A 24398-nucleotide genomic window follows, 5' to 3' on the forward strand; every position below is an offset into this window, starting at 1 on the left:
TGAGGACCATATCACTATAAAGACAGTGAAGGCAGCCAGTAAGACTTCTTCACCTTCCGCCGACATTTGGGACTTCCATGTGTCTTAAAAACGTCCGAGTCCATTTTCAACATTCTGAACAACTGAAAGAATCATTTTTGTGTCCTCCAAAACCAGGATGTGGTGATATTTTATTCTGATGGAATTTTGAAACATGATTCACTGTGCTGTGGCAGAGAGAGAGCTTCTGTTAAGATCAGGAGTGTATTAGCTTACAGAGGTCCTAGATTGTGAAATGCAATGTAAGCCAGAAGGAATGTGCACGTCTGTGTGTGTGTATTGAATTTTGGCCACAGATTCTGTCTTTGCGCCCTGGTTGTGGATCATTTTTATGAAATAAATTTTCTAAAAATGTATTGGGGCTGGGCTCAATATAGTTTTGCCAATCCTTGGTACAGAAAGTAGAGAAAGTGGTTGGCTGGGTAGGGAGCTGAGGGTAGACACATTGCAGGGTAGCTTAAGATAGCACGCCCAACAGTTTGACCCGAGTGTGAAACTCACGTTTACAGGTGGGCTGCTTCCCGGACCAGGTGCCATTAGGGAAGCACATCCGCTCAGCTGAACCGTACAGTGTGGAGCCCGTGGAGCAAGTGAAGCGCACTTTACCACCAACCCTAAAACTGCTCTCCTCTCTGCTTCCATGAGCAGGAGTGCCTGGGTCTCCACAAGAACCAGCAGTGTCACCTGGAGAGAGAGAGAGAGGTGGGAGAGAGAAAGAGAGAGAAATCAAACAACAGTATACAGGAAAAATGAAATAGGACACCCTTTACAAGTGTGAGAAAACAATCAAAACATTTAAACTGGCAAGATTAAAAAGTAAAAGGTATAATAACATTGTGGCAATTGGAAAGCACTCCCATAGCACCTCATAACAAAGTTATTTGTCATTTTATCCAATACAAAATTTAATTAAGTGTTTCATTTGTTTCTATGAAACAAGATAGCTAAGTCATTGTCTAGGGTTGAGCTTTGGAACGGTGCCATTTTAGACATGGCATAGGAAGACTGGCCAGATATCCCATTTGTATGTTTAGAAGCTATCAAAAGAAAAATGACAAAAAACCTATTTCAACACAATGGGAACCCCTTAAGTTTCCAAGAGAACATATATAACTGAGTGGGAGCAGTGTCAATATTTTTACTGCATCTGCTTTTTACGGCAGATCATAAAACCTCATACTCAAAAGACAGCTTTGCCAGGTTTGGCTGTGCTTTAGTTTGACCTGGTGTTTACATTTAAGATATGGTCTATAAAGACTTTCACTCTGAATCTACGTCTTCCAGTCCTCTAAGGGCTACTCAGTGACTCAGCTAGGAAAGGACGTGAGCTCAGGCAAGGCCCTATAGCTAAGACATTGCAGGCCCTAGCCTCAGCAATATTTCCACAGTGGCAGAATACAATTAACAGTAACATTTTGCTCTTGGGAGGTTACGCAGGCATTCCAAAACAAATTACCGAGGGTTGCAGAAACAGTCATCTAAGCTATCATAAAACATTTATTCAACACAAATGACAATTGTGATATACATGCAGAGTAAAATGTCACATTACAGGATATAAAATGTTAAATGTAAAGTCCAAAACACCCATTTTCAGCGATGGGCATTTCTGAAATTACCATGAAGGTCTTGTGAATGCTTAATGCACAGTGTTAACAAGGCCTATGTAGACTCCCCTTAGGTTATGTCCCATTCAATTAAATTCAGTTTTATTTGAATAGCCCTTACAAAGGGCATTGTCACAAAGCAGCTTTACAGAGATCCAGACCAGGACTTGTGTTATTAAAGGGGATGTCTAAGAATTCCATAGTTCCACAAGACTATCTAAGGTCTTATGAGTGCTTTATGTAAGGTGCAGTGAATTCTTTCAGGAGCCCCCTTATGCCAACTTTATCACTTAGGGTCTATGAAGTTGGAATCCATTTTAGCTGATGCCAGAAGTAGAATGGTTTTATACGAGCTCAGAGGTTACTGTTGCATTTGTTCCCCTTAACCAGTTCCCATACAGCTCTATCTTCATATGGCATGATGCAAGCAGTTGGATTTCGATGCATCGCAGCCCTTTGGTAATTTTGTGACTCACCCTGCGCTGAAGTGGGAGGGGAGCAGCTGCTGAGGGTTGTGCAGCGGATTGCTCATTTTGAGGCTATCCCGTACTATGCACGTTTCGCAGCCTATTCAAAAGGCAGCGTTTGAAGATTATATATATGTACATATATTGCATTTATTGCTCATTGTTTTTCTTTCTTTATATATGATTTTAATTCCTGTATTTATTTCTATTTTTAATTGTCTAAGGTTGTTCTGGTTCAAAAGATAATACTGTGCATGGATCATGTTTAAACGTACAACCAATTAGGAAGGTCACGTTTTTTTTTGTTGCCAAAAGCGGTACAAGAGGGATTCGATGAGTTGCAGTTTGCTCATGTTACAGTATATATACACTTATTTTATCTATGTAGTGAGTAGGGAAGAGTAAAGAAAGCTTTCTCAGCCAGTCTTGGTTTTCTGTAGGCTTTTTAATTCATTTGTTGGCCAGTTACTTTCTAATCACGTTTTTACCTCTTCTATATGTATGTCCAATTTCAATTCTATATGCAGATGTGACAGCTATGCCGCATGGAGATAGACTTGCTGTTTTGTTGCTTAGCAATGTCTATGAGTAATTATATACCACAACTTATGCAAGCCCACTCAGTTCAGTTATAATTTTTCCTTCTTTCATTTGAGAAACATCGAGTCATTTTATATTGTATGATTTTCCTTAATTTTACTTTGTCTAATAAAACTTCAAGATACTGTTGTCATTATTTCTTAGTTATAGTATAGCATATTTAAGCTATTTAACTACAGGTTTAATGGGAAATTAAATCTGGCCTATAATACATTTTTAGGAAACCTTTTAATTTTGATGGAAGAAAATTTGAACAAATGTAAAATGTCCCTTATTTAAGAGAATCTTTTGGACACAATTGTTTGAAAAAAAAAAGACAAAAGTATGTTTTCTGAGAAACATCTGATTATGATATCATTATCCTTGTCTTCCAAATTGACAGTATGCCCTGTGCAATGGATATGGCTCTTGAAGGGAATAAAAGACGTCATTTGATTGGCTATTAATAAATCCAGCTACGCCACACCCACTGATAATATATTCAGTGCAACCCAGCCCTGTTTCCACGTGCACCATGCCTTTTGCGCAGTGCTCTCCTCGCCTCTGGTCTATGTCTCTCCACTGATCAGTAATTGCTTTCCTGCAGTGCTATGTAGCCTGAGCAGTCTGTGAATTTCACATACTGAAATTCTCTTGTGTGATACATGTGAAGGCAAGTGAATAGCACTGGGTGATTATGAAAGCTAAATATTCCAACGTGACGCTCTGTGAAGGAGTATTGAGGCTGTTATTCTGACGATCAGAGCTTTTATTCTGCGTGACCCAGGGGAACAGCTAGTTCTGTGCTCTTTGACCAGTTTACCAGAGAAGCTGAATGCTCTTAAAGACAATCAATACAAAGCACAATCTTTCATTTACAGCAGTCTGCAGTAACCACAATACTAAGGGCTCCTGTAATTTCTTGAAGCTATTGTGACTCATTTTGACTAGCTATTGTTACATACATAACATAGCAGGCTTCAAGTCCTCCAGTTGTGTCAAATCAAAAAATCATCCCACAATGTTTAACACAATTCCACAGGTAAACTACTTACACCTGGGCTTTTTCTTTGTTTAAACTGTTTTAAGTACGAGTGAGGTCACTCAGAGCATAGTTCCCTAGCGGGTCACCTGCTTGTCCTCAGGGACCTGTGGAAGACAACCACTGAACTAAATCTGCTCCACTCATCCACAAGCCTCACCGCAGGAAGTAGTGCAGTGCCTTAGTACCTCATGTCTGCTGTTAGCAGAGACCGGAATGTTCTGCCCAACGGCAGAGTGTAGGCAGTGAATTACTTTGCTCCGGCCTTGCTTTCTCTCCAGTCCATAAAAGCACTTGTGCAATTCTTGTACAATAGTGCGTGCCGGGCTAGACATCTAGAATCTATAAGATTCCCTTGAGCTTTGTTGATCTTTAGGACTGAAAATGCATTTTTTTTCTTTACATTTAGAGCATCAATCAGTCCCTGATTTATAGGAGATGCACGAGAGCACATATCTGTGAATACATGTGTCAATATTCCACCAATGTCTTGGTGAGGAGATGCATATAGTTTTTAATCATCACTGTTGTCAGAAATAAATGAAACATCGTAAAAAGGGGGCATGGGTTAAAAGGGTTATAAATCAATGATAACCCATGGCTTTAAAAATGATGGATGTGATCTCTGTACACAGTCAAACTACAGTACGAACACATAGCCCTCGGGGACAGCAAAACAAGTCTATAACAATAGGCATTATGAATTACATCTACAGAAGTAAGTCTATAAAGAAAGGTCACGTCTGGCCAATGAAAAGTATTGTCCCTAATCTGTGACTGTGAGTGCTGCATACACTACAAAACTTTATCAGCAATACTTCTGATAGGTTGGCTGAGCTCGCCATAACATTTTTAGATTGCGAAAATTATTTTTGATCTCCGGTCAGGCCCCTCAGCCATTAATTACAGACCTGACAGAATCACTCCCCCAACCTCCCCGACAATACATGTTCCTAAGAGCTGAGATGCAAGTGAGACTCTGCTAACTTCAGTGCTTCCTGCTGATTTGCACTGGGTACACTGCTCTCTCCCACCCTTCCTCAGATGCACATGCAGCAGGTGGGGGAGAGTCAGACTGGGGGGGGGGAGGGATTTTTCAGACAAAATGTCCCAAACTTCCACACTTCAGGCACTTCATGAATTTCTGTACACATACAATGTGCTTAAAGTTTGCATTACATCAGAGTACAAAAGTCATATACACCTGCCTGCAAAATGCAAAAAATAAAAAATAAATAAATAAATAAAAAAACATGTTTGAGCTGCGGAAATTGACACCCAACGGGATTCATTTTTATTCTCGGCACCAATTTGCCATCTTAAAGCCTGCACCACTACACCGTGGAGAAAATGTGAAAGTAGTATTTTTCAGAGGATTCACAAGTGGGAAAAAACTTGCATGAAAAAATCCTTTGTGGTAATGCTCCTTTCAACTACTCCATTAACCATCTCAGCAGAAGAAAACCAGGAAAACAACAACCATGGAGCAAACTTAACCTCGCCTTTTCATGAGTTTCTCAAAATATGTCGCTCCTACGGGAACCATCAAAGCCACTATATGCATACATGCTCAGCCTATTAATGCTGGCTGAAGCCTTTTGATGACTATGATAAATGAAATGCACTTTAGTATAAGACCCAGTGGATGTGATGCACCATTACATTAAAACACATTTTTTCTTAAAATTCATTGTTTTGGAAGCAAAGCATGATTTTGGAAATGGTTGGAAACATCCTGAATAACAGAACCTATTGTGCCAGAGATAACAGTTTGTTTCAAGACAATTAATACTTCCGTGCACTGTGGTGTAATTTCAAAACAGCTAGCTAGCAATTATGATGGTTTGCTAGGCTACTTGCTCTACTTAGCTCTTCGTAGACATGATCGGTTTCTGAGTACACCACTCTATAAGACTGCATTGCATCTCATGGTTTGTGTAATTGCAAATCTGTAGCCTTACCTTGCAAGCTAGCGAGATTTGATAGCATTACAGTGAAAATGCAATAAATTGTACAGAATACTGAAACGTAAGTCTTGTTTGTTATCTTGCACATTTTATAACTGTTAATTTTGAGCCATCCTTCAATAAAATATAACTCACTGAATCACTTACTCAGAAACTCCACCCACATACTGTAAGCATACACTCTACAGAGAGAGAGAGAAGACAGAGAGAGAACAAAGTAGAGGGAGAACTAACCTGAGATAGATTTTGTTTCCTGAATTCACTCTTCACCTTCAATTTCAATTAATCAAACGTGTATCAATGCAGCATACCTGACTGCATGAATATAGAAGCTATGAGGATTTACAGTGATATATATCATCCAAGACTCAATGATGGTCCAGACAGCATATTTTGATGATGTTCTGATGAAGACCAATGTGGTCAAAATGTTACCGGTTCTCATGGCTAAATAAGTACAATTTTTTTGGAGCATCAAACAAGTGTGCATGTCTTTTCTTTTTCGATTCTCATGTTCCTGTGACCCAGTTTTTTGGTGTGCATTTGTTTTTCTAACACCAGACAGCATATCTAAACTGCTACATGTTTATCTGAGAAATCCATAAAATATACTAATTATAACAAATAAAGAAAGCTTTACTTTTCATTAATAATCTTCAAGAATGGCTTATGATTATGCAGTTGGTAAACAAAGGGTCATATAAAATTTTAAATACAGTGCTTTCCCTTTCTGTGGAATAATGTTAACATGTTAAATTCATTAAATATAGTTATGCTAAGGAATTTTGTTCCTAATAACAGTATCAGACAGTGAAAACTCCCAGGAACTACTGAAGAAAATGAATGATCTCAGTTAAGGCTCTATTACAAGTTAGCGATGAAGGCGTCATCTGACCAACGTCAAACAAATCCCCTTAAGCATTGTGTATACGTGCACTGTATGATACAGTGATCCCCTCAGGCTCCAGGGAAGGACCCAAGGGTAAAACAAATCATGTGAAATTCAATCTACAACGCTCTTCATTGTTGCAATTTAAGCTATTTGCATTAGCTTGCTGAACAAAGTAATAAACAGTGCTAGCAGTTAACTAAATACATTTTGGCAAACGAGGAACTGTATTTCATGGCAAACTTACAGATACCAAAATATATAATTTTACATCAAAACTTAAAAAAATTAATTTGTATTTAATTTATTTGAGATATTTTCTGGAGAGGGAACCACACTTGTATCTGTCCTTTTGCTGCATTTCTGCTGTGGGTATGCACACAAGCCCAGAGACCACCACATAGCTTGTCATGGTTTATTCCGTATACTCTCAGAGTAACAGGATGAGAGCTGATTCTCATTCCCAAGAGGAATTGTGAGTGCAAAGCTGCAGGACTCTGAAGAATCAGACTATTTTCTAGAGGATAAGTCCCTTCCATCTCCGGCAAGACCCACTGGGCTTCTACATTATAATATTTATCCATCCCACTGAAGGAGCTTTACTATATAGGTACTGTTGGTCTGTCTGAATAGCAGCTTTGATTTGAGTCGTTATGGCCCACATTCTGACAATCCACTTCACTTCAGTTACACTGCAGGGTGGTAAAGGGGCAACTTCAATGGCAAGAGATAGAGGGGGAAAGGGGTGATTCCCTGACAAGCTAATTTAACAGTCAAGGTGTGGAGAAAATTAAGTCTCCTGACTGAGTATTGATAACCAGCAACAGACATGGTATCAACTGTGTAATTAAAAAGAAGGCTTGCAATGCCCATTTGCAAAAATTCAATAATGCCACTGAAATGTATAAAACATAGCAAGAACACATAACGTAGCCACACTTTCTCAGTTTCTCAATCTGGAGTCCTATTAATGTTTTATGAAGCAATCATAAGTCATTATATTGATAATCAAAGCCAGGGAAATGTCTGCACGTTTTCAGCCACAGATTCACTGCTGACTCCGGAATGTTCCTGTTTCTGTATGGATGAGGCCGAGGGCAGAATTATTAACCACCAAAACAGCCTCTTGAGCGGGGATGACTTTATATACGGTCGTGCTCTCGAAATCATATAAATGTACTTTGACACAAGCACACTCAGCTTTCCGTACGGCGGCACTGCTCCTGAATATATGGATTTATTGCCCTGTTTTCTGGCAATGCCCACCATCACTTTGGCAATAATCTCACGCTACACAAAAGGACAGAACATTCTCAAGGGGAAAAGCAGAACGATTCTTCAGTTTCTCTGAAACAGACGGCGCCTAATAAAGGAAGAAAAACACTAAATGCCATCCGGATTTCACTGATCAATTACTGCCACTAAACCTCCGGACTCCCACAAGGAAACACACCCGAGTGCCTGATCGCAGAGAGAATGGCATCCCTCGAAACAGGAGACAACTTCCGCAATTTACTTTCAGTCCCTGCAGGGTCAGCGTGATCTTTGATTAAAGACTGCCTGGTAACAATTTAATTCATAATGGCGTGGTATATTCTACTAATTTTGCCATTTCAATTTCTCAGTGGGGGGAAAATATTGTCTCTTGGTTGGAAATGAAAGAAAACTGCGAGAACTGTGAGAAAGGCAAATTATGGGGAAAATGGCATGAGTTCTAAGGTGTTTTTTCACCTTGCTGTATACATTGATGACAGGATGTGACACCAGATTCACAGATGCTAGAAAGACATCACATGAGACAATATTTGCATATTACATCCAGCGTCACGTTCTGTCAGCAATCTTGCAGTAGGTGTATTTATTTATTTTATCTGAGGTTCAGTTTTACCATGGTAACCTGAGGAATCAGAGGGGATAGGAATGCAAGGAACTGTGCAGCCAGGGTGAGTAGCTGTAGAGAGTGAATAGCTGTTCAAATGTAGAGAGCCAGTTTCATGAGAACTTGATCAGGGACATTCTTCACTGTGCTGGGACAACAATTTTTTTCTACTTTCGGTCCTGAGGGAAGAGCGCCCCCTTGTGACTCACCAACAACTCACCTAGCAGCAACTTCATTTTACCAGGAAGTCTCTCCTCCACATACTAACTAGTCCCACACCTGCGTAGCTTCAGGGCTTTTACACCAGAAGGGCACAGGGTGATATGGCAGCTGGCTACCACTTATTAGAGTTTTCCTACTTGGTTCGTTTCAGCCTCTCAAGTGGACTCAGAACGATGACTCAGCATTTTTGTGCCTATGTGAACACGCCAATGGGACACAGACCCCTCTGAAATGGACTGAACTGAGACTACCTTAGGAGGTGGTCTCAGCACGGTTCGCTTGTGGTTCTTTCTGAGGTCCACTTATTTTGTGTGCATTGGGAACACAAAGCGGCCTCAGTCGCATTTTGCTGTGTATTTTGATGTCCACGAATACCTCGAGCCTTGCCATACGCTGATTCTATGCAGCTGCAGTGACTTCTGAGCGTGCCCGGCTAAAAAGAAATAGCAGAATGCCTGCTGGTGGTGTTTGGGGGATTGTGTGTTCAGAAGAAACTGTGCTCTTTTTCTACAAAATGTAGCACAGCCAAATCATAAACACATCTACAGAGGCCATCTTGAAGAAAATGACCCATAATCAGGGCTTGGCATAAGTAGTACACAAGCATTAACAGAAAAAAGATTAAAATGCACATCAATTTTAAGTCATAATGGTGCAAATGCCCACCTATTGTTAGGTACGCATTCCGTTAGGACATAAAATAGTCTTGGATTTCAATCTTTTTTTGCCATAAATGTGTACTTGTGTACCACTTATGTCAACCCCTAATCCAATGTTACAGCAATGGGGTCCAAGTTCTAAAGGAGTTATTGTCTGAAGAACTAGTCGGATATCTCATCAATGCACAGTAGTGTCCAATCTTATTCGAAAAGTGCCATCATATTTTGCTTAAAAAAGAAGTCCATTCAATCAGTAATCAATAGACCTATTTTGTTATTGACATTACTGTGATTTCTTATCTTTATAACTATGCAAAGCCAATGAACTATACGAAAATGATGAAATACAGTGGTGATCTGAATTCCATGATTTATTACCGTTAGCTACCTTTGTAAGCTTTGTAATCAAATGTTGAATATTCATTTAAAAGATTAACGGGTCAGCACATTCATTTTTGCAAGTTGTACACAATGTTCCGCAATGTGAAAATGTGATTCTGCCTCCAGAGGAATGATTAGTGATACTGGTCAGTGCTACACCAGTACAGCCTTTAATAGCAGCCAATATTACTTACCCCTAGCAGCATTTAGTACCAGCCAGTATCACTTACCTTCTGGGCAGCATTTAAAACACTTGCTATCATCTACCTTCTAAACTGCATTACCTAGTAAGAGGGTATTATCTAGCTTCAGGGAAGGAGCAGTAGCAGACAGCTACTGTTACAAATCTTGTCCTGAAGGATCATTAATATAGTGCTTCAAAAGCTACCCTGAGGAAACAAGATAACAACAACGTCCCAAATGTAGCCTTGGGAGCAGGACTGACCCTCTGTTGCAAAATGCTGTTCTGAAAATAGATGATATACACTGTAATTAAAAACTACGCTGAATACATCTCACCCCTAAAAATCAGTCAAAAGCACTTGGCCATTTTAAAGGCATATGCAATTCTCCAGTTCTTTTCTTATATTCAGTCTGCCTTATTCTTTCCAATTCAGATTTTTCATTCAATTTTACTTCATCCTCAAAGCAAAATTCTTCACATTTGTCAGTCCACATCCATTCTATTCAGCACATGTCTCGTGCCTAAGATTAAAAGATTCAAGGGTATTTACACCCATACCAGGTGAACCGTGTTAATTTTATAATATAATTCTATGTGTACATTTGCCCTACCCTGTTGGATTTGTCTCTCTCTCTCAAATTCGAATTCAAATGAGCTTTATTGGCATGACATATATCGATACATATTGGCAAAGCATGGGTACAACTAACATTCAAATAAACATTGAATGCGCATGGGTGTGTGTGGTATTTGTGTATGTTATCTTGTGTAATGTCATGTCATGTGCAAAATCAGGAAAACAGTGAATATTTAACAATAGTTAAGAAAAGTATACAAAAAGTATCTCTCTCTCTCTCTCTTTCCCCCTCTCTCTCTCTCTCTCTCTCTCTCTCTTTCAACCTCTCCTGCTGCTCAGCACCATGGACAGCAGCCGCAACCTAGAGAGGCTCAGCAGTATATGCACTGCAGCAATTGTCAAAATCACTCAATTATTGGGAGCCAGCTTTCTAAAAACTGGCGTCTGCCCTACAGACGAAGCACAGAAACTCCAGCTCCTGTCACACCGAGACTTCATGTTTACGGACAGAAATCGAGGAGGCAAACTCCTGGCTACCCTGACCTCAAACTCCATCCTATTGGCCGTTTCCCCCACAGCTGCTGTCTTGTTTCCTACAACCCACGACTGAGTTCGGACTCTTCTCAAAACCTCCCCATGGTAGTTGTTTGTAAGTTATAAATAACATGCACGTGCACCTGCGCACGCACAGGAACACACACACATTTTTTATTTATTACACTACCAGGACAGCTGGTGATCACTTTTCTCCCTGCGTGATATCTCTTTCTCACTGTGTAATATCTTCATTACACTGTGCTGCTAAGATGTAAACACTGAGATACATTCAGATTTCTACAAACACGTGGCGTGATATTGAAGACACGGTCTACAACATGTTGTTCTGGAGACACAGTTGAGACCAGTAGTCAGGCTTAGCGCATGCAAAGCTGAACCTTCACAGGGTTTATGAGCCTCATTCTGCCTGCGCTAGCTACAAAACCCAGTGAATCCAGGTGCAGCATTCCCATGTGTGATGGTGCCGCTCACTCTACCTGAACAGTGCGGCATGGAGGCGTTCCAGTGGCCATTGGGCTGGCAGGTGCGGGACGCAGGACCCTTCAGCTCCCGACCGTCTGAGCACGAGTAATACACAGTCGATCCGACCGTGAACTTATCCCCCGTCAGAACTCCACTGGGTGGGGAGCCCGGATGACCACAGTTGATGACTACAAAAGCACAAGAAAATGCATTAACCATGACGAGCATGCAGGAGTGTCATTTCTGCTCAGGGAACAAATTCTGCTCCACTTTCCCTAGTAAAACACCAATAAAACACAAAAAGTCTTCTGACACATTTCCAGAAAATAAATCTTTCCACTTGATATGTTTTTCTCAGCTTGTTTTATTCTCAAATCTATATGTAGATAAGTTCCATGCCTCTGTCAGTTTTATAAATGACCAGAATACTAAAATTAAACTAAAACGAATGATTCTTCCCTTTAGGTTCTGCTACAGTCAGCAATTCTCACAAAGGGGACAGAAGGGGAATGCTTCTGAAAATGTCTGCCTCTGGGCTTACCTTCAAAACCTTCACAACATCTTGAATCTCAAACACTTATACAAATACAGCAGCATTTTTAAAACAAACCTCATTCTGTTTGACTGACCCAACTACAGTATTTATCACATTAATGTCCCCTTGCTATACAATATCGTACTACATTTTTAAATGTGTCTATCAATTATTCAGTTCCGACAAATTGAAAGTAACAAAGTGAAAAGTCAGTTTCACTTGAAACAATTCAAGGTCTAGGTCAATTGATCTCCAGCAGCATGACTCAAAAGAGTGACTACAGGTCACTGAAGTCAAAATAGGCAGCAAAAACTGTTATGTACCTATGCATTCAGGTAAGGGCCTGTCCCACTGTCCAGTCGGCTGGCAGGTAAGCACGGATGAGCCAAACAGGAAATGACCCGGACTGCAGACATAGAACACCACCGTCCCGTAGGTGAAGTTCCCTTGTCCGATCTTACTCTCCCTGACAGCATTGGCTGGGACACCAGGATCTGAGCAATTCACCACTAAGCGAAAAAAAGAATAAATAAGCACTGCAAATCGTGCAAAACCACAATGTTTATATACTTCAAGGTTAAAACCTTTATTAAACATTTATATCAAACCAGGCATGACCTCAGTACTTTCACAGTTAAATGCACTTCATGTTTCAGTCCTTCTAGAGGAACACAGGCTTCTGCATAGATAATGTATTCTTAACCTATGTCAAATGATACAATTTTGTACGATTAAGTTGGCAGGGTCAATAAAGACATAAAGCTTTGTTTCTAATGAAGTATTGAGTGACGTTTCCCCTCATATTCCATTAAAAGCAGGTATGGACAGTTCCAGCCCTGGAGTATCATGGAAGCTTGTTGATATTCATTCTGCTTTTTTCGAGACTTTTTTTGAGCGTGATTAAAATTGTCATTTGGACCAGAAGTGACCTCATCTGGTACAGCAGATGGTAATCAGTGAAAAGCTAAAATGAAAACCTGCATCCATCTGCATTTGTAGATCATATCTTCATCATGTGTGATCTTGACTTGCATATGTAAGTGAATATATTGTTGCTAATTAACATATTGAATGCTGAAAATAGCCTTATGCATATCTGACTACATTCCATAAAATAACCATTAATGAAAGAATAACAATGAGAATAACAATGAAATACAGGCTGTTGACTGACTAATTTCTCTCATTCTTGGAGTTAACACAATAAACACCTTATTAAATTACATTTCTCTTAATACTGTTTTTCCTCCACTACAACTCTCAAGAGTTGCTTGCAAATTTCATGGAAACATAGCCACTGACATTCAAGACCATTCTGGCTTCCCTTCCCTGCAGCGGTTCTTGAGTTTTAGGGGTCAGCAGCTGATCAGAAGACCAATCACCCACCTCGGCAGACTGGCGGGGGCTGGCTCCACTGCCGGTTGGCTTGGCACTGAGTTCGCGACGGCCCCTCCAGGGTGTAGCCCGTGTTGCAGGAGAAGGTCACCACGTCGTTGAGGTTGAAGTCATTGCCGATGGTGCGCCCATAGATGGGGCTACCCGGGTGGCCACAGCTGATGGCTGTCAGGAAAAAAAAAAAAAGATGGAGTGCTCAATCTGCCTTGCTTCGCTTAAGAAGATAACGAGCGCGCTTTCATATTACAAGCGGAGGAGTCCACAGGGCCAGACTTAACAGGGAGAAAAGAAGCAGAAACCAACTTTTTTGCAGCTGAAAAGTAGGTGAAAGCCCTGAGGCATGAAGAGGAGGAAAACACTGAACTCCTCCGGAAGATCTGCAGCATCCAATAAAAGAAGATTACGCCTGCAGGGACACTTCCAGGAGCTCCTCCAATCTGTGTGAGGCAGTGTGGTTTTCTTGAAGACAAATCCCCTCCCCCCCCCCAAAAAAAAATCCAAGGGATAAAATGAGAATCCTACACAGAAAGTACAACTTCACTACAGATTAATGTTCCTAAATCAAATACCAGGTATTTCACAGAAGTTCAAAGCTTCTAACAGAGTGGTGGTGCCAAAACACAGCACTTGACTGCACAGCTCAGCATACCACATTATTGCCTACAAGACCGCCAGCAGCAGCCATGGGCACAACCAACCAGAGGGTTTCATAATGAAATACTGCATCTTCCTGAGCGCCACCATGTCCACTGCCTGGCACAACCAGTCAGGAAAGAGTGAGGAAAAAAAAAAACCACTTGGGGTACATAGGCAAATATGTTTGTGCATGTTGTGTGTGTGTAAGTACTAGGACAGTCACACAATTTTTGTTGTTTGGCTCTGTACTACTCGTACTTTTAAAGAAAATAATGAGTATGAAGATAAAAGGTTGACTGACAGTTTTAATTTGAGGGTATTTGCATCCATATTAGGTGATCCGTGTAGGAAACAGCTCTTTACATACACAGACTCCCCATTTCAGAGGAACAAAAATAAAACGGACACTCGTTTCTTGGTCAGCTGGTCCTTTGCATCATTTGGTCACGCACAAGAAAGATTCAACTCTAGGCCTTTGTTGTCTATGTGTGAAACTTACATTTGCTCTTAAGTATGCAATTGTGATATTCCTTGGTGTGGCAATAAAAGAGCACATACCCTCCTCCTCCCTATCATCTGGTAGGAAGGAGGATGTACATGCTGCCAAAGGGAAAACTGCCTTTCAATCCATGGTGTACATAAGCTCTCATTGACCAAAATGGGGACAGTATTGTTTGGTAGGTGGGGAGGGGCTGAGGTTCAATGGTTATGTAAATCTAAAGTGAAATGGAATAAAGTTGTTCCCATAAAGGTTGAGAGAAAGAGGGGAACTTGCCAGCCTGTACAATAAACCAATAAACCAATGTTTGTTTTCCTACAAAATCAAATTGATATTTTCCTAAAGTGCCCAGTATGAAAATTATTGTTCAAGTTGTGAATCCATAGACAAATGTATGAAAATATTCACAAATTGCATTTATAAATAGGCTATATGAGATACAGCCATTACGTTTTAAGCTAGCTTATACATTAGCGTTGCAATTTTAAAGGAACCGAGAAATCTAATGGTAAATTTAGGATTTTTTAACTTATCTTGTTTATTTTCTCTGTTCGTGTTGGTGTTTGACAAAGAGAGAGGAGAGGAAAATAAATTTTGGGGACTGCTTGTTTATCTCGTTCAGGGAGAAACACTCCTGTTGCACCCTGTGAAATTAAATCTGAATGAACAATTTGCTGTCGCTTGAGCACTGGGTTTTTTAGATGGAAAAAGACAGATGATGAGTTCAGCCAACTCCCTTTACCACCGCCCTGTGTCACGACTTCACACACACGGTGAAGACTGGAAAATAGAATTTCTGCACATCGTAGTTCTATGACCAACAACAGTGACAAAACAGAGCGCCATATGTTAATAAACATAGATCATGATTTATTTTGTCCACATTACATTACATGTAACAGGACTTTGTAAGTGAAGAAGCACATCTGAAATGTAAACAGAGAAAACAGCAGAGGGAAGCGGATACTCACGCACACACGCTGGGAGCTGCCCGGACCAGCTGTGGTCCTGCTGGCAGATACGGACCGAGGAGCCAATGAGGCGGAAGCCGGGGATGCACTGGTACACCACTGTGTCCCGGTAGCCGAAATTCTCCCCTATCACCTGACCGTTCACAATTTGCTCCGGGATACCACAGTGACCCGCTTTGGGTAGAGGGAGGTGGCAAGCAAGGAAAGGCAGAGAGAAGAAGAAAGTGAGTGAGATAGACAGTTATCAGCCTGCACGCTCTCCATGCACACGCCATCTCAGCAGCATACTGTATCACCTTTTGTGGGCAGCAGCGCAAACCACCTCTGCCTGTATCCACAAGGCAGGGTTACTGGGTTAAAATAACTGAATGGAATTCTCATTTCCTATCATTTTCAAGTCTACCCACTGACCAGTTGGTCATTTCAGACAGTATCATGAACACTGAAGAATGTGCACTACTTGGTATTCGGTGTTAGTACCGAGGCACTGGGTCTCTGTCCCACTCCAAAGTCCAGAGGACAGGCACTCCCGCACGGTAGAGCCCAGCAGCACATATCCCTGCTCGCATGTGAATATAGCCGTGGCTCCAAAGGTATTCTGCGTCCCAATCTTCCTCCCGTGTGGGGGTGTGCGGAGCTCGCCGCAGGAAACAACTGGAACAAGACGACGTGTCCACAGAAAAAGCACAGTTAAAAAAGAAGAGAACAGACCACAGCGTGCTTCAACACAGAGGCTGAAGGCAGGAGCACCGCGGGACCTGTAAAGCAGAGTTTGTACTTTTCAGTCCCACTCAAACAACGCCATTAAAAGCTACTGACTCACAACCCAACTCTGTCTTCTGCTGCTGCTCGTACATTCATATTTCACAGGCAATAAAATCTATCATATCTACTCCGGACCTGGATGAGTTTCACAGCTGATTGAAAGTGAAATTCACTACTTCTCTAGTTGTCCTTGTTGTGTGATACGGTGCCATGCTTTTGTTCCTGATTTCAGTTTTTTCATTAATCATTAAACACAGAATCTAATATTAATGGTCACTTAAAATATAGATGACTTCCTCACATCTGTGTTGCACTGACAGCACTGTACTCAGATTTCCTGAAAAAGGACAGTAGGCCATATTTGATTCAGTGGCCGTATGGTTAGAGCATCTGCCCTCTCCCTGGAACATTAGGAATACAACTCCCCAGAGAAGACATGTCAAAGAATGGTACCCACAGGCTCCCTGCTTAGCACACATTAACAGGGACTGATTGTGGGCAAATGTCCAGTCCAGGGGGTGTGCTTGCACATGAAGCCATCGTACATCACAGCGACTCCCCGCGCCTGGACATCGCTTCACAATGAGCAATAAATGTGTCAATTCATATTTAAAATATCAATATTTCATCCAGCACATCTGTGTGGCCCATATTTGGTCTGTATGACAAAGTTAGGTTTAGAAGTTGATCGCTGGGTAAGGGCGGGAGCTTACTCTGGCAGTGCGGCCTCTCGTTACGCCAGCTCCACACTCCATTGGCCAAACACTGTACGTGGGCGGGGCCCTGGCGGAAGTACCCCGGGTCACAGGTGAAGATGACCTTGGTCCTGTACTCGTAATTTGATCCGTTGACGATTCTCCACCTCCCGTGGTCCAGCGTGAAAGAGCCGATGCTGGGACAGGTCACCACTGTGGATTGCAGCATACAGAAGCGCCCTGGGTCATTTGCATAGAGTCTACTGTGCCCAGCCTGGTATAAAACCCAGACAGTGTAACACAGCTATGCACCGAAGCATAAAAAGCTGGTTTTTCAATTATGCCATTTGCTGGAAATGACGGCAACAGCAGCAGCAGCAGCACCTGCATGTTGTTGAATGGGTGCATTATAGGACATAACCCAACACCGCCGTGGAACTGGCATGTAATTGTGTAATCTGTGAAAAGCTGATTGTCTGGTACATTTAATTGCGGAACGCGTGTCCCCTGACTGCAAGCTTTCAAAATGCCTTTGAAATAACAGCTCATGAAAATGATAATAAATAAAGTATTTAATGATGACATTTCTGTGTATTTTCATGATGATGGATAATATTGTCTTTACAGCCTGGAGGCAAGAGCACCTGTGTGTCTTCTTACAGCAGTTTAAGCTTCCTTTGACTCTGCTGTTGCAAACTGGGTATTGTGAGCTCTGTTATTTATGAAAATATACATTTAAATGAAATAGAAAATGAATAACAATAGTTTGAATAATACGTAGAAACAATCATACTTGTGAATCATAGTTTATCTGAATGAGCTGCTCACGATCAAACAGCGGAAGGTGATGAAATACATTTCTCTCTGACTGCCTTTTCGCCTTCTGTGCTGCACCCAGGCTGGAATGAAATAGGCAGTAACTTAATGTTTTGGGTAAAATGTTCATCTGCTCATGAATACCTCAGTGCAGCTAAATTTAAAGTCCTTCTGGTTCGTTAAGTTCGCTGACTTTGTTTCCACTGATACCTTCTGGCACTCAGCTGCTCTGGAAAGCCTCCCTATAATTTGGTTTAGCTCACCTCTCTCTCACCAACGCCTCTCTCGCACCTGTCCCAGCATCCCCCTCTCTCTCACTTGCCCCAGCACGAGTGTCTTTCTCACCTGAGCAGCGGGGGGTTTTATTGTGGTTGCTCCAGGTGCCGTCGGGCTGGCACACGGCGGTCGTTAGCTCCTTGGAGGAGAGCCTGTAGCCGTCGTGGCAAAAGTATGTGACGTGCGTGCCCACGGAGTAATCTGCACTCAGCACACCCCCGCTCGCAGGGGCTTTGGGTATTCCACAGGACACAGCTGGAAGGGAACAGGAGGACGAACACATGCTACTCAGACGGGGAAGGGAAAGCAAACACACGCCACTCACCGAGAAAGCGGAGCAGGCACCTGGAGTTCACGCAGGGCTGCTTCAGCAGGCGCAAGGAGATTGTGGAGGAAAGCAGCAAACACCTGCTGCTCTTGTAGGTAATACACCTCATTGACTTATTCATCTCTTAATTTGGTACTGTCAGTTTCATACAGCACACGGACATATGGGTGTGCATCTATGCCTGTGGATGTGTGGGGTGTGTATGTACGCGCTTATGATAGAGAAAGAGAGCCATTGAATTTGTAAGGCTCTGTTAATTACAGAGCGATTCAACAAAAAATATTCGGCTTCTTAGTAATTAATCTGGGCATGAATAGAGAGAAATGACATTTCCATAAACAAGGATAAACACGATCATCGAATGTTTCCTTTCCAAGAATGTAAGCATTCACAGAATTAAGTGACACTAAGGCAATAATTCAACCATTTGATTAGTACAGTGTCTCAAATAAGCAGCATTACCATAGATACAGAAAGAACAAAATGGATAACTGAAACAATGTCACATGAGTGCATTGCACACATGTTCCAAGCACACACATTATGATGCAAAGAGAACATTCACATAAAACAGCACAAAAAAATGCCCAGCATATGTCCACATCAAGCCAAACAAATCCAATTCAATGCTCATTGGCCCTTACTGTGACAGATTTAAGCACACATGTTTTATTTCTGTTTCTTGCACATGATGAGCTCATTGAAACTGGGGGCAGAATGTTACATTAGGGGGGGGAAACATTAACACCCCCACCCAAAAAAAACCCCATAAAACTGAGCATTCAAAGCCCTAGACAAAGAAACCTCCATTCAGATCTATACCATAGTGCTTCTGAAATTACATTATTCATTTGCACAGCAGACTTCAGAGAATTCAGCTCAGGAAGACACTGCGCTGCATCTAATTATGCAGCTAGATATTTACAGAAGCAATTTAGGTTAAGTACATAGCTCAAGGGTTCGACAGCAGAGGCCGACCCACGAATGTTTAGATACAAGTCCAATGCCCTTAATCACAATGCAATTTGCACACAAACACCCGTGCACACAAAGGAACCCGCGGCGGAAGTGGCTCTGTGACACCTGCACGCACCTTGGCAGGCCGGGACAGGCGAGTCCCAGGTGTAGTAGCCGTACGGCGTCTTCCTGCAGACGGCCGAGCTCTTGCCGATGAGCCGGTAGCCGCGGTCGCAGGCCCAGCGCACCACGCTGTTCAGATAGCCTCCCGTCTGGCTGAGGACCGACCCATGGGGCGGTGAGTCAGGGGTGCTGCAGTACAGAGCTGCGAACAACAGTAGGCGTGAGCTCATCCTCCGCTTCCTCAGAACAGGAACATCCCCATATGTCCGGCAGCACAGAAGGCAGCAGAGCGGATTGAAGTGAAACCAGGGGAGGAGGGCCGTGCGTCTGCTCCATATGCTGCAAGCTCTCAGCAACATAAAAAAGCAGCACTCCTGCATTTGCATTCCTTCAAAACACAAATGCCGTGCCGCATATAGCCGAGATAAAAGAACTACTGCGCTAACTTAAGCCCCAGAGATGTAAGTCCTATCTCTCCTCATAAAAAAAGGTTACAATTTATATATTTTAATGATTGACTTTTTAATATGATTTTAATTTGAATGACATCAAAACCATTGTTATCAATGACATTCTATTTTTATACCACAGATGCACAGGAAAAAATAGCATGCAGCTAGTGGTGTATGTTTCAGTAATTCAGCTTGAGATAGTCATGATCACAAAAAAAAATAAAAAAAATAAAAAAAATAAAAAAAGCACCGGACAAAAGAAACACACAACTGGGACTGTTATATAATGTTACATACTGGCAACGGTTCTGTTGGAATTAAAGACGGGCTCACAGAAATAATTTCACACACAGCAATTAATAGCATTTACTGAATTAACATAGGACCACAGCTGAGACTGATCCTTACACAATATGCTAAGCTGTGGCGCCACACAGCTCCAGGAAGCAGAGAGCTTTAATGGAGGAGGGCGATCAGAAAATCTCCCCAGCAGCCCACACTTCAGAGGAACTCGACCTGTATCGCAGCCAACCCGTGCAGCAGCGTGGCGTAGTGCTTTGAGAAGCTCGTCATTTAACCAGAACGTTGCAGGACTGATTCCGCAAGACCTTTTGTGCAATTGCTTCTGTACATGTCCTGTATTGATTACTTTTTATCTAAGGAGCTTGACCTTGGTAAAGGTTTCTGCTAGGACAAGCTAATAATAATATAATGACCAGACCCAATGGCGTGGCTGTTATTTGCTAAGGTTTCATCCAGTCAGGCAAGAAGATGGTTGATCGAGAGACTGCTTTAACAGCAGCTGCACTCAGACAGTAGTTTGTGAGGCAAGACTCATTTAAACTCAATGAAACTGATGACAAGATTCCAAAAAGGCATGAACAGTCTGTTATTGGGGGACACGGTAGTTTTAGGAAAGCTTGCCAGATGTTCCATTGAAGTGTTTCAGAACTGATGGGATTTGCCTCGAATCATTCGATAGTTTCCTTAAATTTAAATTTAACTTACAATGATATTCAAGCATTTGGTCTTTTTCATCACATCACAGTTTGGTGGGCTTAGTTATCACCCAAAATTCACTAGCCAAACTGTGATCTTTAAGGAACAAAAGTTACACTTGCATTTATTTGTAAAAGGTAAAGACAAATTTTGAAAAGCCTAGTGCATTACAAAACACACTGAAAATCCCGAACAAGTAGTATTATATTTCATGTTATGTTATGTACAATTCAGTGCAAACATTTTATTTCCACATGATATTATATATATAGTATGTTTCACCTTTTAACACGTATTGTATTAACGTAACTGGATTTTTGAAGTATACTCAAAGGCATCACAGGCAAGTTCAAGTCACAGATTTAATAAAAGATTAATACACTTCACAGCAATCCATTTTGCAAAGTTGTAGGTCACAGGTCAATGTGTCATTTTAAAGTTTCCAGAGGGATTTACCATGTCACTTTAAATCTGTGACCAATGCAGCCATTGGTAAGTTGGCCAACATTCATCTTTTCAGACTGAGGCCCTCGACGCATTAATATAAAAAGGCAGGCTATGGAACACTGGCTTAGAAGAACAGGGTCAAACTTCAGCTTCAAACATTACTTTATCTGGACTGACAGAGATAAATAGCTCCCACTGGGAGTGGTGTCCTTTTTTGCAGTCTCTTTCTGTCTAAAACTGCATATATGGACACCGTGACTTTGGCTGTCCAAATATCCTCTTGTGAATTATGCAATAAAATACCCTTTAAATTATTTGAATGCCATGACGTTCAATGCTTCAACAGTTAAGACAATGCATTCAGCAAAACATTACTGTAGCTATTTAGCAGTGATAGGCATTTCTCCTCTCTACCATTTATACCTGTGATGGAGCACATACATATTGGCAGCAGAACAACATCACTTACTGATGAAGGCAGTATGCTGAAATATTTGGATCTTCAAGCCTAATCTATTTCCCTTATATACAAATATGTAATCTATATGCATTCCAGTATAAATGCATCATTTCTTTCATTGCAATCGATTTTCACTGAGATTTACACAGCCATTCATATTGCTGGATATTTACTGAAATAATTAATACAGCTTGCTCAAAGACACAAAGGCAGAATACCGCCTGAATGGAACTTGAAACCTGCAGCCCGCAACCATCTGTTTCTCTCCAACAACGCCACACTGCTGCACCAAAATACCCAGTCTCTCAAAAGAGCCCCATGCATGCTGTCAAAGGGAAGAAAGAGGGCTCTTTCTGGGCACAGCGCCTCAGTCATCTGCTCAAGCCATCTCCACATGCCAGCTGAAACATGCAGAGGTATAAACGTGCAGGAGAAAGGTATTGATCTAAAAGGATACATACTTTGATACTCACCGACATATCTGAGGTTGAAGCCCTTCTTGTTGGTGCCATGGTCAGAGGACCAGCGCAGGAAAAGCTGGTGGCCAGTGGTGGAGATGTTGAAGGGTGTAGGGTGGTCACCGCTTAGGGCAGCCAGACTCTGACTGTGAATGGTAGGACCTTTACACACATACACACAAACACAGATGCAAACAGACACACAGACACACACACAACACACAGGATAAAACAGGACAGCACAAAAGACATGTCAAAATCCATATCCTTAAAAACAAAACAGAAATTCATTCTTTATTCTGAGGTTTAACCACTAAGTGATGTTTAAATCTTTAGAGTCTGTAAAAAGGTCTTTACAACTTTGAGTAACTTGGATTTTTGAAAATGAGTCTTTGCCTTTGGTATTGCCCCATTATATTTACTTACATCATAAATACAGTTGGAAAGTTCAGCATTCACCAAAATTAACCGATGAAAAATTGTTTCACAATTTGTCAACTAAACGAAATACTGATTGAACCGAGGCATCAGTTTCAAACAATGGAACAGAGTCAACGTGTAAAATATAAAGGACAGATAAATGACATGTGAGATGAGCTACCATCAAAGATTTCCAAGATATCAAATTCCTTCTCAGTCTGGAACAGCTCAAAGTACAGGGTGATGTTGTAGCCCTTCTCCACACTGATGGTCCAGGAGCAGGTCTGCAGGTTGGGGTAGCTGTCTGGGTAGCCGGGGCTGAGGATCACCCCCGTCGAGTCGAAGCGCACCTCACTGGCTGGGCACTGAGCTGCAAGAACACATCGGAACGCAGGATTACGTTCGTCACCACGGCCACCACCTCGTTACACGATGCACCTGCCACGTTCAGGGACGGTGGCAAGTGGCTACATCTATGAATAATGTTTTGTACCGTTTTATGTCACTGTTCTCTTTCCACCAGTGTTGCTCGTAATATGCTTGGTACAGGTACACAGTGTACTTTGGAGCTGCCTCTACTTTAAACTGCTCGCTGTCCGAACTGCAGTAAAATGATGTAGGAGAAGGGATTAAATTGGGAATATGCATGTAATACCTTCTGAAGTACTTGCTTTATAGAGAGCAATATATCAGCTTGAAGGAGAGGAGGTTAAAACATACTTTTACAGTTTGAAGGTAAGTTTTAACCACCCCATTCGAGCTTATGAGTCACCACTGGCCAGGCATGAGCGTGCACTACAACTGACCACTCTAAAAAAGCACATTAGTTCAGGGCTGTCCAGCCCTGTTACAAGGACATCTACCATCCTGGACATTTTCATTTCAAAAACTTAATTTGGAACACCTGATTCCACTCATTTCGAGCGCAGCCAGATTTCTAGCTTTCTGAATATACGGTGTGCTCTATAATGTTTGGGGCAAAGCCCCCCATTTCAGGGCAACATAATGTTTGGGACACATAATGCTAAGTAAATTAAAGTATGTTTTGAATGTTTAGTACTTTGTCAAATATCCTTTGCATGCAAGGATCGCTTGAAGTCTGTGACCCATAGATATCACAAGATGCTGAGTATCTTCATCGGTGATGCTCTGCCAGACCTATACTGCAGCCATTTTCTCTTTAGCACATGTTCAATTGAATTCAGATCGGGTGAATGGCTTAACCAGTGAAAACAAATTCCAGTTTTTGGATTTGAAAAGCTCCGTTAAAAGTATGTTTGGGATCATTAATGCAGGATGAAGTGCCATCTAATGAATTTGGAGGCATTTTGGTTGAACTTGAGAATATATATATATATATATATATATATATATATAGATATATATTGCAGTTGAAGTCAGAAGGAAAAACATCAACATGTTCAAACATCTACACCTACTCTACATCTACTCATTTTCTTCCATCTTCATCTTCTGGTTCAGCATTTCACACACAAAATGAGTTTAGTGTTTCCTATTGTGCATTCTTGTGCCTGAGGCAGAGGCAAAATTCAGATAAAGTAAATGACTCTCAAGGGGGAAGAGGGGGAAAATGTGGCTTCATGAAAGATTAACTACAACAGATGTTCAGGCCAAAAAAAAAAAAAAAAAAGGC

At 41.5% G+C, this 24398-nt stretch overlaps 1 protein-coding gene across 4 annotated transcripts in view; it reads right to left on the bottom strand.

Annotated features, from left to right (window-relative positions):
- The window catches only part of LOC135260434 (CUB and sushi domain-containing protein 3-like), a 325294-nt gene that overhangs the window by 34791 nt on the left and 266105 nt on the right, over positions 1–24398 (bottom strand). For 2 of the 4 annotated variants that reach the window (XM_064345673.1, XM_064345659.1), the window contains 11 exons: positions 22926–23114; positions 22340–22486; positions 19522–19710; positions 18170–18355; positions 17027–17221; positions 16029–16202; positions 15549–15722; positions 13434–13607; positions 12371–12556; positions 11527–11700; positions 541–723 (listed from right to left, as the gene is read on the bottom strand). In XM_064345673.1, the coding sequence (XP_064201743.1) occupies positions 541–723; positions 11527–11700; positions 12371–12556; positions 13434–13607; positions 15549–15722; positions 16029–16202; positions 17027–17221; positions 18170–18355; positions 19522–19710; positions 22340–22486; positions 22926–23114 (1971 nt within the window). Of the gene's footprint in view, positions 1–540; positions 724–11526; positions 11701–12370; positions 12557–13433; positions 13608–15548; positions 15723–16028; positions 16203–17026; positions 17222–18169; positions 18356–19521; positions 19711–22327; positions 22487–22925; positions 23115–24398 lie in introns of all 4 variants that reach the window. The other 2 variants (XM_064345666.1, XM_064345651.1) reach the window with 1 other exon arrangement.

The sequence above is a fragment of the Anguilla rostrata genome, chromosome 1 (assembly GCF_018555375.3).
Source record: "Anguilla rostrata isolate EN2019 chromosome 1, ASM1855537v3, whole genome shotgun sequence".
Taxonomy (NCBI): Eukaryota; Metazoa; Chordata; class Actinopteri; order Anguilliformes; family Anguillidae; genus Anguilla; species Anguilla rostrata.